Here is a 17981-nt window from a genome sequence, read left to right on the forward strand (position 1 = left end):
AGAATGTGTGTCAGCAGCTTGGAAGAGAACCCCAGAGATAACAGAGGAGCATTCTTTCTGGAAATGCTGGATCACCGAGCCCCTTGGCGGCCCAGAGCATAAGAGTGTGTGGAAAACGAAGGCATGGATGATTCAGAGTCATTCAGATGTAATTCAGAAGAGCTGGGTAGTGGGAAATACCTTAACCACTTTATTTCAATCATATTTTGTTTTTTATTTGCATAAGAGTGATACAATTTCTAAAAAGCCTCTAGGTATAAAATAATAATTCTAAGGAACAACAAAATAAAATGTCATGGTTTAGGCAGATTATTTTCTTCCTAAGTGTCACATTAAAAACAAGATTAATCTTAAAATTGATGGCATCTTCACTTTGATGAAAAAAGAGGCTTTCTTTGATTTTTGCCTAAATTAGAAGAGTTCTCATTGCTTTCAACCAAAAAAGTCCCAACTAATATGCATATATTATCTTATTTAATCCTTAAAACAACTCTATAAGATAGGTGTTATCATCCCCCTTTTACACATTTTACACACGGCAAGTGACACTGCAGAGAAATGAGAAGAGACATGTGGAAAGAGGCCCAGAAGAAGAAGGTGCCTGAAAAACACTTGGTTAGTAGGTGGCTAACTGTTGCTGGGACACCAAAGAGAGAAGGGATCCAAGCAAACAGTGCTTGACTTTCATTATCAGGATGACCACAGGCCTGGGTGAAAACGAGCAACTTCACTGCACACACACAGAAACAGGCAACACTCCCCCCTGAGTCACGGCCTCTGGAGATTCCACAATTAGAAACGCATTCCTTGGGAGTGAAGTTTTGTAGATTCTTAAATGCCAGTGCCCTTGGGAAGAAATCCTTGCACGCCCACTGATGCTCTTGTATGAATGAATTTATTAGATTTTTGGTGAGAGCAAAGAGGGGAGAGGATTAAGAGGATAAGAGGGCAAAGGAGGGGATCATCAAGGGTAGAGAAGGGAAGCCAAAGGGACCCAAGACAAACGCTACGAGGTGTCACCAACTTGGGGGGCTTGCTGCAGTGAAGCTCACTGAGCTGGCAGCTCCCTAAAGGCTCAGGGGCTGAGCAGAAGCACAGCCTCAGCGGAGAGTGCCAATCGGGGGACAAAGGGAAGGAGATGGATACCCCCAGGAATGCCAGTCTTCTCCTGCGGGCTCCTGCTAAAGCCACAGCTGGTCAAAGACGCAACCCTCCTGTTTCCCGTCAGCCCAGCTGGACAGTTGTCTCAGAGGACAATATCCCTCCAGAGAACTCCCCCGCGAGGGGAGGTCATGCAGCTGTGCAGACCAGACACCCAGGGCATCTGGTCAAAATATAGATTCTGATTCAGTGGGTCCAGGTGGGAAGTGGCAGGACACGTGTTTTCAAGTCTAGTTCCCCTCCTCTTGTGAGGCTGAGGGTCCCTCACCATGGATTTCCAGAAGGTTCTTGGTGCCAGCCTTGCGGTGCAGCTCATCGATGTTTTGGGTGATCACCACGACCCGCCGGCCCTGCTTGTGCAGCCGGGCCTCACACTGGGCGATGGCGAGGTGCCCGGGGTTTGGCTCCTTGGTCTGCACAACCTCCCGCCGGTAGTGGTAGAACTCCCACACCTGGGATGGGTTTCGGGCAAAGGCCTGGGGAGTGGCCAGGTCCTGCGGGTGAGAGGAGGTGGGATCAGGGAGGGAAAGAAGCACTAACACCCTGGAACATGGGTGGAGGGGTGCCGAACCATGGAGGTGACAGCCAAACGTGGGGGACATGCGCAGGCCCCTTTTTCTCCTTAAAACGGAGGCGGGCAGCTTAGGGAGGGTGCAAGCTGCTGTAGGTTCACAGAGTGTGGCGAACCAGAACAGGGGCCTGGGCACCAGCCTGTGTCCCAAGCCTGGGACTAACAAGGGACCTGGGAGAAATCGGTTTTAATTTCCCCAATTATAAAAGGCAGGGATAATGCGTCCTGTCCCATTTTCCACTCGAGTAAGTTATGAACATGAAGTAATAGGCAGGAAGGTCATTTAGGTTGAATCTACTTTTTCATGGAGCCCCAATATATATGAAGTCAGTCTTATTTATCCAGGAAAAAAAGTGAAATGCAAAATGCCCAACTGAGGTGTAATGACCACAGTTGAGAAACTCAGTTTTTATGACTATAATTATAGCTATGCACACAGTTACACGTACGCAGCACAGTACATATATTAACAGAATATATAAAAATACATATATTTTAAAGTATGATTCCTCTTCTAGGAGAGACAAATCTCATCTACAGTGAAAGAGAGCAGAGGAGGGGCCGGCCCTGGGGCCGAGTGGTTGAGTCCACACGCTCCACTTCCGCCACCCGGGTTTCACGGGTTCGGATCCTGGGCACGGACGTGGCCCCACTCATCAGGCCACGCTGAGGCAGCGTCCCACATGCCACAACCAGAGGGACCTACAGCCAGAATGTGCAACTATGCATTGAGGGGCTTTAGGGAGAAGAAGAAGAAAAAAAGAAGATTGGCAAAAAGGTCACCCTTCTACCTGGTAGTAATGTCAGCCTTCATTTGGGGAGTGGATCACCATTGCTGTGGATTATCCTCCCTCCTGCCCTCCGCCTAGAACAAAAGTGGCCTGAAGCCATGTACAGGTGGCACATGAACCTATACGTATGTGTCCTTGGAACACAGCTGGAGTCAAACACATTCTACTGACTTCTTTGCTTCCCCACAAACCCTGAGCTGCTCTGACACGACTGACCATCCCTCTCGGATCTCGGAGCTCCTCCTGTACCTCGGAGCCCCCATCCTGTCTAACTCAGGGACTGCTCCGTGTGGCTCCTCCTTCTTGTGGGCCCCTAAAGGCCCTCTGCTCTCCTTTCTGTCCCCTTTCACCTTTAAGGCAATGATCCCCACATCTACAGCCCCAGGCCTCGCCTGGAGGGCAGCGGAAAGCGGATAAAACATCCTAAGCATTTGCCAGCATGAGACATCTTGACAGAGGAAGAAAGGGCAGGTTCACTCAACCAGAAATTACCCACTAAGCTTGGAAATCAGGTATCGAAGTAATTATTTATGATTGCCTCCATTTGCCAACAAAAATCTATTAAGCACCAACACGTGCCAGAGTTCTGCGAGCGGAGGATAGAGCAATGACGAAAACACACAAAACGCCCTGCCCTCCAAAACCAGGGGTTTCCCAGGCCAGAGGGAGGGGAGGGGACTGACTGCAACGGGCCTTGAAGGGATATTCTGGCACAGAAATGTTCTAGAACATGATCGTGAGATGGTTACCCAACTGTATACATTTATTACAACTCACTGAATTGTATACTTAAAATTGGTGGATTTTATTGTATGTATATTAATACCTCAATAAAGATGGAACTAAAAAAATCCACGCCCTCATAGAACTTACGGTCTAATGGTTTTTGTATAAAGTTTGGAACATCAGGCTCTAAGCCTTCAACAATTCAAGTTTGGTTTTAATATGAAAAGTTCACAGAAACTTTGAAAAAGATTTCTAATCCTTAATTTCAATATCTACGGAAAAGTAATGAATTATGCTAATCAAGGTTTTCTGATTCTGCTTTAATTACTAGAAGAAATCTAACTGTTATCCGAATAGACGTAATCGACACATATTTAGAAAGTAAGGAAAGCGGCTGCTTTGCTTAAATCTGAGCTCTTAAACTACAGACTTTGTGTGGTTGCCAAAATGAACAACAGAGTCATAGTGAATTTCAAAACTTTTCCCTCTGGATTCTAGGCATCAGCAGAGGTTCTGAGGCAAACTCTGTTATGGCTTCATTCAGAAGAGCCCCTGAATGTTCTGGAAACATTACTCACCTGAGCTTTCCATTTTCTCCAATAACCTCCAGCTCCCCTGAAAGTCGGAACCCCACTTTCAGCACTAATGCCAGCCCCTGAAATGACAACTATGTGCTTCGCTTTTGCAAAGAACTTCCGAAAATCGGCCATATCTAAAGAGAGAGTAAAATCTTTGTCAATCTGCTGTACCATTTGGACATTTATATTCCATATCAATTGACTATATTTTAAAAGTTGACCTTGTTTGAAATTATACTTGAAGATACCCAAATAAAAATTATTCCCACACCATGAAGACGCCGTCCGTGGGGCCTGACGTGTGAGTGAAGAGTGCCTTAAGAAAGAAGCAGGGGCTGGGGGCACCCAGCGCTGGCTGTGGATCTCAGCCCTGCCTCCATCCATCTGTGTGATCTTATGTGAATGACTGCCCCCTGCTATCCTGGGTTTCCTTGGCTGTTTCATGTGCACAATAGTGCATTCCCTGGACCCAGGCTCTTAGGAAGATTAAAAAAGGCTAATGGGTGGGCATGCATCTTCCTTCATAAAAGTAAAAACAGGCTTGTGTGTGTGTGTGTGTGTGAGAGGGCTGACCCGAGGCCCAATAGACCCCAAAGCCTTCCCTTCCTCTCCAAATTCCCTTTTCTTTGGGGATCTTGCCAATTCCAGCTTCCTTCAGCATCGCTACCAAGGTGAGGACAAGGGCCCCTCCCCGTGAACAAATGCTCCGCCCCAGTTTGGACACATGACCTTCTCCTTTACACCCCAAATAAGAGCTGGACTTTTCAATGTGTCACCAGAGACTTGGGGTACAGAAAGGAAATGAACACAGAGAATAACATGACAGCAGGTGAACAGGATCACAGACTGTGGCTTGCCCTCCGGGGTCACGGGCCCTGTCCTGCACCTCCAGGCATCCTCCTGCCTGACCTCAAACCTATAGGGGCCACAGCCATCATTCAGTGAGGGCTCACCTCGCCCTGAGCCCTGCACAAAGCATTTTACACGGATCTTGAGGTGGAGATTGCCCTGGAAATAAATGTCGTCATCCCAGGACAAGAATCAGGAGCCAGACCTGGAATGGCCTTTGTTTCTCCTGGGTGGCAGAGACTGGGTCAGGGCACAGCACATGGCTGACGGCAACACCCTTCTCTCCCAGGCGCTGTGGCTCTGTAGGCCCCAGGGTGTGGGCTAAGTGCATGCTGCGGCCTCAGCAGGCCATGCCTAAGAGGTAGAGAGCTGAGCATAAGTTGCCAGGAGAAGAGAGACTCTCTTTCTGCCCTCCACCCGGAGAAGTGAGTGCCAGACCAGCATGGCCTGTGGCCCCAGACACAGGCATCTTCCAGGAGTGGCCAACCTGTGCTCAAGCATTGAAGATTGCTCCAAAAGTGGAAGCGAGTTCGTCGGCTGATGCGGCAGGCTTTCTGGTCTTGCCCCTGGAGGCAATGGCAACCAAAGTTAATCCTTGGACCGAATGAGCATCCCGAGAGATGGAACTGGTGACAGATGGGATGGAGGAAAGGAAGAAAGACGGTAGGATGGGGGCTCAGAGACGATGAACTTGAGCATTGAGGGGAATGTGACTCCACTCTGCACCCCCAGCTGGTAAGGTGGATTGTGCTGGTTTCTCACACTTGATGGCTCCCTCCAGGCAGGGATAGGGGTTGCCCCCCTCGAGAGCCCAGAGCCGCTTCTACGGCTGGCCCAGGATGGAGACTCTGAAAGAAGGCTCGACCTCTCCCCGCTTCTCTTCCTCTCTGACTGCTGGTCAGAATGAACAGAGAGTAAAAGCAGGCTCTCAGGAACAAAGCAGCAGAGGGTTCCAGCCCCCTCTGGCTACATTCCTGGAGCTTCCTGGGACCCCGCTTTCAGCAGCGAAAGGCTCAGAGGAGTGAAGATGGTTCAGGCACACTGTTCCCTTCACATGCAACCAACCCAACCACCTGCCAACGATGCTAACGCTCTGCCTCAACTCTCATCCCTTTCAGGGATAGACGGGTGTGGAAAATAAGGCCACAAAAGCCATCCAACCAGGAGGAATTCCAAAAAAGAAACCCAGTCTGGGTGAGTTAGAGTTTGTAGTCTGATCTAATCTCCTAGAAAGAATAAGATGCTTATGAAGAAAATGTACAAGTACTTTTCTAGGAACTATTGGTGTGACTCCTGGGTTCAAACCCCAAAAACATCCTTAAGGACATCAAAGTTCACACATAACACTTTCCCCAGCCCTAAAGGTCTTTTCTACCCCTTGTAAACTCTGTCATCCTACTGATGAATAGATTCTTCGGTCAGAGTTATTTCTGTTAGGGTATCACTTTAAGCAACTTCTAGAAACAAACAAAAAAGTCAACTCAGGAGCCAGCCCTGATGGCCTAGTGGTTAAACTTTGGCACATTCCGCTTCAGCAGCCCAGGGTTTGGTTCCCGGGCTCAGGACCACACCACTTGTCTGTCAGTAGCCATGCTGTGGTGGTGGCTCACATAGAAGAACTAAAAGGACTTACAACTAGAATATTCAACTGTGTACTGGGGCTTTGTGGAGGGAAAAAAAGAAAGAGAGGAAGATTGGCAACAGATGTTAGCTCAGAGCAAATCTTTCCTAGCAAAAAATAAAAGTCAACTCAGGTTTGGTTCTTAGAAAACAGGATGTAAGATAGAATGACGTTAAAAGTGGTGCAAAATCTTTCTAAAAAGGACATTTCCCAACTGCTAAAGAAAACACACTAGCATATTCTGTGGTTCCCGACCCAGACAGCCCACTTTTGGCCAAGCCGCAGCCTCTCACAGCCTGCCCTGCACAGCTATGAACACCAAGAGCTTGGGCAGCTCAGTGGAACTAGGTTCTCTGGGTGCTTTTCGGTTCCTGAGGTTGGGTGAAATGGATGAAGGAGTTATTAGATCTGAGCAGACTCATAGGACTAGAAAAAGCTATCCAAAAGTTGAAAACGAGGCAAAAAGAGGTCAGCTTGCCCTTCAATGCCGTATTGAAGCACAGTTTAACAGGCCCACCTAAAGATCATTTTTATACAAATCTGTTAAAGACTCTACACTCACCATAGACTAAGGGCCCAGGTATGTTAACTTGTAGGTTTTTGTCAGGTACAGATACAAATCATTTCTCTCCAGTAGAAAATTTAACCCCATACTACCCTGTAGGACAACCACCAGTTTTCCTCCCCTGGAAATAAGTGACGAGTTTAAAATACAAAACATGTGTGAAAAGCTTAAATGCAAATATTCTGGGAGAAACAATAAAATGTCTTGAATGGACTTGACTTTTTTTTTTTTGAGGAAGATTAGCCCTGAGCTAACTACTGCCAATCCTCCTCTTTTTGCTGAGGAAGACTGGCCCTGAGCTAACATCCATGCCCATCTTCCTCTACTTTATATGTGGGGACACCTACCACAGCATGGGTTTTGCCAAGCAGTGCCATGTCCGCACCCGGGATCCGAACCGGCGAATTCCGGGCCGCCGAGAAGTGGAACGTGGGCACTTAACCCCTGAGCCACCAGGCTGGCCCCTGGACTTGACTATTAAGAGCGAATCTCTGGCCTGTCCTGGAAGGAGCTTGCCTAAGGAGAAGAGGACAGAGTGGCTGTCTCCAGAATCTTGCCCAGCACCCACGTCAGTACAGACATTCCCCCACAAAGTGTGAACTTTCAGGTACTTCCAATTCCAGGGTCAATGAGGAGACGGCCAGCTAAGAAGGACCTACTTGAACTCGGACGAGCCATCGTCAGGCAAATCTTGGTTTGTGTGGAGGCTGCAGACTTTAATCCACAACACAGCCGGGAAATTAATCGGCTGTGGACAATCTGGAGAGGTCGCATCAGGTTTTCTTTGTAGTCCTAATTCTTGAGATAGGCTTTAGAAAAATGACAACAACAAACAATCAGAAAAGATTCGTATTTCTACAAATGTAAGAATGCCCTTAACAAAAATCTTTAGTAACAGAAACGGTGTTCATCCTCTAAACTAGCTGTTTCCCATTTTTCTTCTCAGGTGCTCCTAGATGAGCAGAGGGACCCTGGAGCAGTGGTTCTCCAAGTGTGGTTCCCAGACCAGCAGCATGAGCATCACCTGAGATCTTGTTAGAAAAGAAAAGTCATGGGCTCCACCCCAGACCCATTGAATCAGAAACTCTGGAGCTGGGGCTGACTTCTGTCTCCAGGTGATTCTGATGAATGCTCAAGTTTGAGAAACATGGCCTTAGTGGCTTGGGAAAGAGTTAGATGTGAGAATTCACTTGAAAAACAGGTTCTGCTGCTTTTAAAAGGTATGAAAACCACTGGCCTCTCAACTTTTGGTCAAAGTACAATGTCCATGAGAATGTAAATTCTAACTGAAAACTGAACTAAGCAGGGAAGACATGTACTATAACAACAAATAGGATTAAGATGACATTGTATTAAAAAAACTTGGGAGTCTTAAGGCACATTGAGTAAATCTTTATTCCTGAGGAATTTTATAAAAAGAAAAGAGACAGAAAAAGACAATATTTGGGTCAATAACATCAAAAGGGTAATTGGCAGAGCTGACTTCCATTTATTGGGTCAAACTATTGAAAGAACTCAGGATTAAAGGTCTGGAGATAAAGGAAAAATAGAAAAATAACACATTGCCTAAAATCTTACAATCCCTTTGGAAGACAACCTATCACAATTACAAATGCGTTTTCCCCATTGCCCTAGCACTCCCAAGTCTGGGAATTTTTACAACAGTGAGACTTGCACACGTCCGAAATGACTGCAGGGTTGTTCTGTAGACCATTGTGATTAACAGCAAGAGACTAGAAACAACCTAGATGTACATTTGCAGGGGATGAGTTCAACAGACAATGGCACACCCACCATATGCAACATAGCTGCTCTAAAAAAGAATGTATGTAGGCTTCTACTTGTGGAATAAGTAGACGATTCTGATTCTGGAATAGACAAAGCTACGGGGACAGAAAACATATCAGCGCCCTATCTCACCCTATCTTATCAACAGGAGGTTAAAGTTGTTTTTCAGGGACAATGAGCCAAAACCAGCAAGCCAGAGCATGTGCAGAGGAGAAAATCTTGACCTGAAATAACACCTAGAACCAAAGACTCTCCCCCCAAGGAACCAAAGGACCAGGACACAACCAGAACTTGAAATCTGGACTCTCATCGGAAGCGAGGGGTCCGCTGTCTAGGAAGAATGGGTTTCCACACCCTACCGTAAATGGCTGCAGCCCTCCAACTGAACCCTCCCTGCCGGTGCTTCCACACACCAGGCTGTTCCCCATAGCCTCTTAAATTGTGCCCCAAGCCCTGGATTGGGAAGACAGATTTGAGAGCGTTGCCTCCTGCCTCCTTGCCAGCCAACCTCACAATAAAGCCTTCTCTTTTCTCAAAAGCCGGTGCAATAATTATCGCTTTTTTATGGGCATCGGGCGGTAAACCCCCTTTGTTTGGTAACAGTTACCAGAGCCGGGAGGAGTGGATACAAAGGGACACGAGGTGATTTTGTGGGGTGAAGGAATTGTCCTACATGTTGATTATATGATGGTTACATGACTGTGTCTGTCAAAACCCACAGAACTCTACACTAAAAAAAGAGTTAATTGTACTGTACATAAACTATATTTAAAAATAATGGGTACAGAGTTTCAGTTTTGCAAGATCGAAAGAGTTCTAGAGATTGGCTGCACAACAAGGTGCATGTACTTAACACCACTGTACTGTAGCCTTAAAAATGGTTAAGATGGTCAATTTTGTTATGTGTATTTTACTACAATTTTAAAAAAACAAATGAACGAAGTCTAATTAAACGTGCTGTGCTGGTTGATTCAGTATTTACAAGCAGACAGCTTGCTGGCTTCAGAAATGACTGTTGCTATCAGCAGACCAGAGGATATTCAGAGAGATTAAAAATAAACATCCGGAAGATGAGGCTCAAAAACCTGTTAGTGCCAAATCAGCTTAATTCCATAAACTGTTCCATTGTTCAGATTTCACGCGTTAAAAACAAACAAACAGAATGAAAACGTTCTGTCTGTTACAGATCTTCAGAATATAACGTTCAGGGCAAAAAGTCATGGACAAATAGTTTTTGTAAGAGAAAGGGAACAGGATATATGTATATACCATAGTCCTTACTTGCATTTCTGTTCAAAAAAAATGGGAGAATTTGCAAGAAATTAGTAAAAAGAATTGGTGGTGGGATGGGAAACAGGATGTGTGGAAACAAGAGTGTAAGCGAGGATTTTCAATATATGTGTTGACGTTCTGTTTGCATTCAGTGCTCTCCTGCCAAAGACCAGGAAGACACCTGCCATGGGGCAAGTGGCAAGGAGGGAGAAGCAGACCCTGAGGACCTGCAGGGTGTCTCAGCAGCAGTGTTGGAAAGGATTTATCACAGGACGTGGGCTTGTGTTAGGCAAGGCTGAGGAGGGCGCATGGAAGGGAGGCTGCATTCTGGATTGGATGCTGTCAGCAACAGGATACTGTGATTGGTTATTTTAATGAATCTTATCTAACAGGTGGAAGGAGCGAAGTGAGGCTAGAGCTGTGATTGGTCAAGAAAGAGCAGGACCTCATACTTGCCAGGCAAGAAGGATGTTTTGTCATTTTTGTGGTTTAGACAGAGTTCTTGTTTTTGTCTGGGTTCAGACCTAATTACAGAGTTGGCTTATTTTTGTCCTGATTCACTGTGGTCACAGGGCAGCCTTGTCTGATGGCGGTGTTCTGTGAAATCATTTATGTTCAACAGGAGAACACCAAAGCCTATCAAATAGTGCCAGGCCCCAAACTGGAAGCAAACCACATGTGCATCAACTTACATGTGGGTAAATAAATTGTGGTTCATCCATACAATGAAATGCCGTTCAGCAATAAAAAGAACAAACTTTTAATACATGCAACAACATGGGTGAATTTTTAAAGTATTACGCAATAGTAACTTAACAGTGAAAATCCTGGCAGACACTACCTTATCCAGGTGATCAAAGTTAACATCACCAGCAATTAGATATTCTGCCTTCATCTACCTCCCGATACGATGCAACAAGAAAGACATAACATCACTTCCGTAGTATTTTTCCCAAAAATGCATTAGCTCAATTTAATTATGAGAAAACATCAGACAAACCCCAATTGAGGGGGCATTCTGGAGCAAAACTGGCCAGCACTCTTCAATAAAAGTTATCAACATTATGAAAGATAAAGATAGGGGACATGACAAGTAAATGCAGTGTGGGATTCTGGATTCAAGTCAAGAAAAGGGACGTTAGTGGGAGAACCGGCAAAATGTGAATGAAGTCTGCAAACTAGTCAGTAGTACTGTATCAGTGTAAACGCCCCAGTTTAGACCACCTGACTCTAGTTAGGTAAGATGTTAACCTTAGGGGAAATTGGGTAAATAGTATATGGGAACTCTGTGTATTATTTTTGCAACATTTCTGTGAACCTAAAATTATTTCAAAATAAAGCTGCTTTCTTTTAAAAAAAGGAAAGCATTACGCTAAGTGAAAGAAACCAGATACAACAGGCTCCGTACTGTTTGAGTCCATTTATCTGAGATTCTGAAATGGCAAGACTACAGGCACAGAAATCACATCTGGGGTTTCCAGGGACTGGGGGAGGGGCGGCACGGAGGGCCAGGGGACTTTTTTTAAAGCAATGGAGAATCCCATGTCTTTATTTTGTGGTGGTTTTTCAAAACTCATAGAACTGTATAATAAGGGTGAATTTCCGAGTATATAAGTTGTATTTCAATAAACCTCACTTAAAAATAACAAGAAGCAAGTATGTCGACGACTTTTCATTGTAACTTGTCTCTGCTGTCATCAAAAAGACTGCACAAGAAGCTGAGAATACCGAAAAAGAGAGTAGGTTACGAGAAAAATGGTGTCGTGTTGGTTTCCAGAACAACCTCAGGGGACAAAACCCTCCGGCTGCCTGGAGTCATTCCTGCAGAGAAGGAATGCAGGTCAGAGCCAAAGGGAGCGCCAAAAAAAGCCTCTTGCTGAGGGCTGCCAGGGGGAGGAGGTGGGCAGACCCAGACACCCACCAGTGGGTGACCAACCATCGCGAAAATCACCCCAGCACTCTATTTAAAGGAAGCATAGGCAAAATGGCTTGGCAGGATTTTCAACCAGCATGGGCATAATAAGCTTTTGACAAATTTCAATTTTATTTGAAAAAGCTAATTATTTGGAACACCTCAGTAAGGGACAAGGGAGATGTTAGTATACTTTGTTTTCTTTTAATTATGGAAAAATTTAAACATATACAAAAATATAATGAAATATAAATACACATTTAGATAAAATAAAAATATAATATAAGGAACCCTTATGTTCCCATCACCTAGCTTCAATAATTATCAAGGGGGTTTTCTTAGATCCATTTAAGGTGTTAAGATGTTGTCATAGATGATAATTGTTAAATTTGGATATCTTGAAAACTGTGAAGATTAAAGTTCCTAATACTGAGTAACTTTACTAAAAGCTCCTTACTTGTTGCAAAGTTACTTATGCTATCATTTTGAGCTTCATATCTATTTTAGTTACTTCTCTCAAAGATGAAGATGTTTGATTCCACTGTTGCTTTCTAATCTTTAAATTTGGAAACATCAATTAGATCCAGAAAATTCTTTTCTTCTTCTGTAGGTTTTTAAATGTTAAGAAATATTCCCACTTCTTGTCAAGAATTCTAGATAACTCCTGAATAAACTGTCATATTTTTTTCTCAGATGTGAAGGGAGGATTTTAAAAGGCATAAAGAATCTGAAAGAATTTAAGAATTTAAAATCCAATCAAGAGAGCATCAGCATAAAGCAGTTGACTATACCTGCACTGCCATACGTGCAGCTCTTCTGCTTGAGGGTCTAAATGCTGAGTCTTCTGCTAGAGAGCTGTAAAGTGAAGGCAAACCTTCATTCTATCCTGAATGTGAGTGTTGAATTTGTTGCTAATTATAAAGAGTTGTCAAAAACTTGAGAATACTGGGGCCGGCCCTGAAGCCTGGTGGTTAAGTTCCTATGCTCCACTTCGACAGCCCAGGGTTTTGCTGGTTTGGATCCCAGGTGCACGCAGAGGTGGTGTCCCACGTAGCAGAACTAGGACTTACAACTAGAATATACAACAGTGTACCGGGGGGCTTAGGGGAGAAGAAGAAAAAAAATTGAGAATATTAAGGAAATTTTCATTGTAAGATTGATAACATTAGGACTTGTATTATCTGGGTAAAAGGTTACTAATTTTTCATCCAAGTTTTTATATTCAAATATTCTCATTATTGAGTAACAAGAATTACTTTCACCATAACACTGAACTCAAAAGAACAGAAAAAAGTTTTACTTGCTCCCGTTTCAGCAGTTCCAAAAAATCAAGTTTCTAGATTCTTTGCTAAGAAAATGCAATCAGCAAGTACTTTTTGGGAAGACAGCTTTAGTTCTCATCTTATGTGAATTATAATGTCTAATGGCATACACACATTTCATATATGTGTATCTACACGCATACATATACTCATGGATTGTATACAATTAAAATGCTCTTTCTAAACATGTATATTCTTTTTATTTCAAATCTTCTACCATACCGCTAAAAAAAACAAACAAGACCAAGGTGGAGTCGCTTGCCCCCAGGACAGCAAGCCAAGACTTAATTGCAGTGTCAGCCCCTCCCAGGAATGTGTCCTTAAACCCACCAGTCTGGAGATGCCTGACCAACACTAGCAGGTCCTCTGCCTGATAAGACCCAGGCTGCCCTTCCCCCAAAAAAAGGTGACCTTGCCTGAAACATTCCTTTCTTTTTTTTTTTTGCTAATAACTTCCCTGTAAAACTCCTCAGAGTGCCTTTCTGTTTACTAGATGGGACGCTGCCCAATTCATGAATCATTGAATAAAGCCAATTAGATGTTTAAATTTACTTTGTTGAATTTCTGCGAACACTAACTCATTAATTTATTAGTGGAATGTAAGTTTTTCATGTCTATCTTAAGCAATGAATCAGTGAGAGAATTTTGGTCTCGTGGGTGACAAAACCCACTCCACTGCCTGTTTTATTATTAGTCAACATTTCACGTGACTTTTTTTTTAATGAACGTGGGAATTGCTTTGCTAAATTTTCCATTAATTTACAAGACGTTCTGCAGCCTCTCAGTAAATGTGAAAAGAAAGTAGAGATTAAAAAGAAAACGTTTACACATTTTTGAACAATGCCACCTGAAATTTATTTCCAAGACGAAATGCTCACAACATAAGACTGTTTTCAAGATGCTCCCACAAAGTATATGATGGACGGATCCTCTGTGCCAACATTTATCTGCTTTTATGGGGCATGGGGATAGACAGTGGTTCTGCCTTCTGCAAGTTTACAACCCTGTTCAAGTGTAAAAGCAAGTTTCCAGAGAGCGAGAAGGCCACCACTGTGCCAAGTCAGAAGATGGAGAACTCAGTTATCTAGTCCAGAAGCCCTCAGGGGTGAAGACCGCCCTGGGTGAAGCCCCCAATTACTCTGCCTTGATTTTCTCTTCAGGATGGGAAGACAGGCCTCAGGGGAGGAAATAAATTCATTTATAAAACAGTCATTGGGAGCTGCCTGGGTGCCGGGGACATTTCTCTGGGTTAACAGCAGTCCCCTGTTTAACTAGGCTTTCTTGTGAAACCTGAATCTCACCTACTGAATTAGAAAAAAAGAAAAATATCTGTATGGTCCTTGTGAAAAAAGGGACACCCTCCCAATTCTGAAAAATACAACAAATGAAAGGTTAGATCAGGAGTTTGAGAGAAAAAAAAAGTACAAAAAACATTAAATATAGGATAAGTACACTGCAAAGGAACTGCAAAAATTTGTACAGGAGTTCAGTAAACACCTTTTGCACACCAATGAGCTAAATAAACGCAATGTACCAGTCCCCAGCTATCGACACTAGCAGACTCATTTCCTCTCACCCCTCTGCCACCTGCTCTTGTCAAGGTCACAGCGACCTCCACCTTGCTTAACCCAATGGTCTCCATCCTCCTACTTGACCGTCCAACCTCTGACCCATCTGATCACCTCTCCGGGAAACACTTGCTTCCAGACGCCACCCTCTCATGAGTTTCCTCCTAGCTCTGGGGATCTCCCATCCTCCCAGGGCTGCAGACCGCTCCCACCTCACACAGCCAAGCCTGAGCTCTGGAACTTTCCCTATAGCTAGCTCCTCCCCACAAAGCCTTCAGGCGCCCGTCCTCCTGGGCACTTTCTTCCTTTCTCTCCCGTTCTCACACCGCACAGCCAGGCTGGTCAGCAAATCCTGACCGCTGCACCTTTAAACTACTTCCAGCATCCGACCCCTCCTCCCACGCCCACAGCCACCACCTTCTAACACCCGGGCTGCTGCAGTGGCCAGAATGACTCTGCTCAAGGCGGCGCTCTGCTCAGAGCCCTCGTGGGGCTGCCCCTTCCCAGCGGCCTATCAGGCCCACCTGCTGGGCCGCGTTACTTTCCAACCCTCTTTCCCACCCCCTCCCTCGTCTCTCGGGCCGCAGCTGCGCCTGCGTTCTGCCCCGAACGGTGCTCAGCCTCTAGACGTGCTGCTGCCAGGCAGCCTCCGGGGCCCGCCACCGTCGCGGGCCCTGGGACGCCGGCAAGCAGCTGGGCCCTGCCGGCGCAGCGCGCACGGCCCGGCCCCGGGCCCCGGGCAGCCCAGACTCCGCACTGTGCTGTGTGCGCAGGGCCGCTCGAGTGCGTGCTCGGCCGGGATCCCCGGGACCGCAGCCAAGACAGGCCCCGCAGACCCCAGCCCGCGCTAGGACGCACCTGCGGGAGGCGGGATCGGCGGCGGCAGCGGCAGTCTGAGCGCGGGGGCGGGGCAGGAGGCCGCGGGGCGGGGCGGCCTGGGCGCGGGGCGGGGTGGTCTGGGCGCGGGGGCGGGGCGGGGCGGCCTGGGCTTGGGGGCCGGGCAGGAGGCCGCGGGGCGGGGCGGGGACTAGACACACCTTCCCGCGCCTCTGTTGTCTCTGCCGGAGGCTCTCGTCTTGCGTATCACTGAACGGTTGTCGCTGCTTTTCTTTCTTTGGCGATGGGCAGGGTGTGGGAGGGGCGGTGTTTTACTTCGTCCTTGTGAGCTTCCCAGATATGTCGTGAATTACTACCAGCTTTCCTCTTGGAGCCCACAGCTGGATAACGCAAGCTGGGACACAGCATTTCAAATGTTGGGGTAGCTTTCCCTGAAACGCTATTTCTAGTGATGGTTCGTCAGGTTCCCAGGCTAGCCCACTGGACCTGCGTGCTGGTGCTGAGGTCCTCACCCGGGTTTCCAAGGGAACAGTTTCAGGACCTCTAGGACTCGGTGACCTACGTAGCTCTACGTGTCTGATTTCCCTTAAAATCGGTCATCTTTCTTTTTCTTTGATTCAGGCTTACCACCAGCGCTACTTTTCCTAGAATGGATTTGCTTATGGGCGTGCCAATGGATCCGAAAGGGAAGTGGTCTGAGAACTTCGGTGCAAAAAATGTTACATTAACATTTGTTTTCCCAACTCAAACCTCCACTACTTCCCACAGTTTGTCTAGAAATTCAGCCCACTTTAGAGCTCCTTTTTCTCGTTTAGGCTATACCAGCCCCTCAGGGGCTTATGGAGTCCAAGAAAATTGAAGGAGGGCCTCACATCTGGCTGCTGTTTTTTCCTTAACATGTATGTGACATGACTTTGTGCCAGACGCTTCTAAGAACTTCACGTGCATTAACCAATTTAAATCTTCTCCACCACTTGATAAAATAGATGCTGTTATCCCAACTTTACCCTTGGGGAAACTCGAGTCCCAGGGAGGTCAAGTAATTGCCCTTGGCGGGAAGCTGTTGAATAGTAGAGCTGTGGTTTGAACGTGAGCGCTTTGGCTCCAAACAGAAGTCCGTGCCGCCACATATACTGCCTCTCATTAAAGTGTTGTTGTTCCCTTGCTTTTGTGTTTGTAACATTAGCCGTTAAGTGTTAATCCTTTCCTTTATTCAGACCCTGGGGGGCGGGGAGTGGGGAGGCCCAGTGCCCCTCACTGCAACCTTCGGTGGTCCCAAGGCCCAGTATGCAGCCCTCTGCCATCGCCCACAGGTTCAGCCACCTCTGAGGCATTGCGTTCCATCAAGGTCCAGGAGTCCACCAGCCACAGCTACCCACCACACCACCCCTCAACCCCAGGCTTGGAAGAGCTGACCCTTCCTCACCAGTGTCAGGCTACCTCTTCTTCTTGAAGCATCAGCCACCATCCTTTCCATCTTTCAAGGAACTCCAGCTTAATTTCTTGATGGCCTTGTCCTTCTAAAACAAAGGCTGTTCCCTCTTCCTAGAATCTTCTTTTCCCACTCCCTCCATAGTAACTCTGCTCATCCTTCCAGTCTCAGCTCAGTTGTCGCTTTTTCAAGGAAGACTTCTCTGACCGCCGTTCCTTGTCTCTGACACAGGCTCTTACAATCCCATAGCAGTTATCCCAGCGAAGATTTCAAATGTATTTCTGTTTATTTGATTAAATTTTCTCTCCCTCACCAGGCTGTAAGCTCCCAGAAGCTGACCCTTTTGTCTCTGTTTGCTCACCATGACATTGCTAGTCCCTTGCAGTGATTGACAGAAGATGCTGAATTTATTAATTCGTTTAATTCGGATTAAATGAATGAATGAATAACCTCACAGGAAAAGCAGCCCAGAACTCAGAGGATAAATGGCTTGGCTATCTTTACCAAAATGAGGAAGCAGCATATTACTTTTTCTTGTTGCTTATGAGTCCCTAGGAGCACAAAACAAGAAATAAACAAGCACAATAAAACAGTTTATTAATAACTCACTCTACTGACAGAGGTTTTCCTGGGTGATATGAATTTGGGACTGCATACTCTAGAAGGTAGCATTGCCTCCTTTCTCTAGTGAAATTCTGACATGCGAAGCTTTACCTCTGGAAAGAGAATCCACGCCCCCCCACCCCTGCACGCCCGCCCCCCCCCCCCCCCCCCCCGCCGACTTGTACATCCTCTTTGGGTCACTCTCTTTGCCGTTTATCATGCACCTCAGGGGTGGACTGTCGTCTTTAAGCCTCTGGTACGAATATAAACATGAACATAAATACCTAGGCTTGGTAGCTTTGATCGACTGATTGATTTGGACACACTAGGAGAAGGCTGAAACTGTCTAAGGGTTTTACTCAAGGCTAAGGGAGAATAACAAGAA

General features: G+C 46.0%; 1 protein-coding gene across 1 annotated transcript in view; it reads right to left on the reverse strand.

Moving 5' to 3' along the window:
• Positions 1-15706, reverse strand: part of SIRT5 (sirtuin 5) — a 35034-nt gene extending 19328 nt beyond the window's left edge. The window contains exons 1-4 of the mRNA XM_014849539.3: positions 15583-15706; positions 7522-7671; positions 3828-3961; positions 1430-1655 (exon numbers count right to left, since the gene is read on the reverse strand). Coding sequence (XP_014705025.1) covers positions 1430-1655; positions 3828-3961; positions 7522-7636 — 475 coding nt within the window. The 5' untranslated portion in view covers positions 7637-7671; positions 15583-15706. The remainder of the gene's footprint in view (positions 1-1429; positions 1656-3827; positions 3962-7521; positions 7672-15582) is intronic.
• Between the last annotated feature and the right edge of the window lie 2275 nt (positions 15707-17981).

Source organism: Equus asinus, chromosome 8 (assembly GCF_041296235.1).
Source record: "Equus asinus isolate D_3611 breed Donkey chromosome 8, EquAss-T2T_v2, whole genome shotgun sequence".
NCBI classification, from domain to species: Eukaryota; Metazoa; Chordata; class Mammalia; order Perissodactyla; family Equidae; genus Equus; species Equus asinus.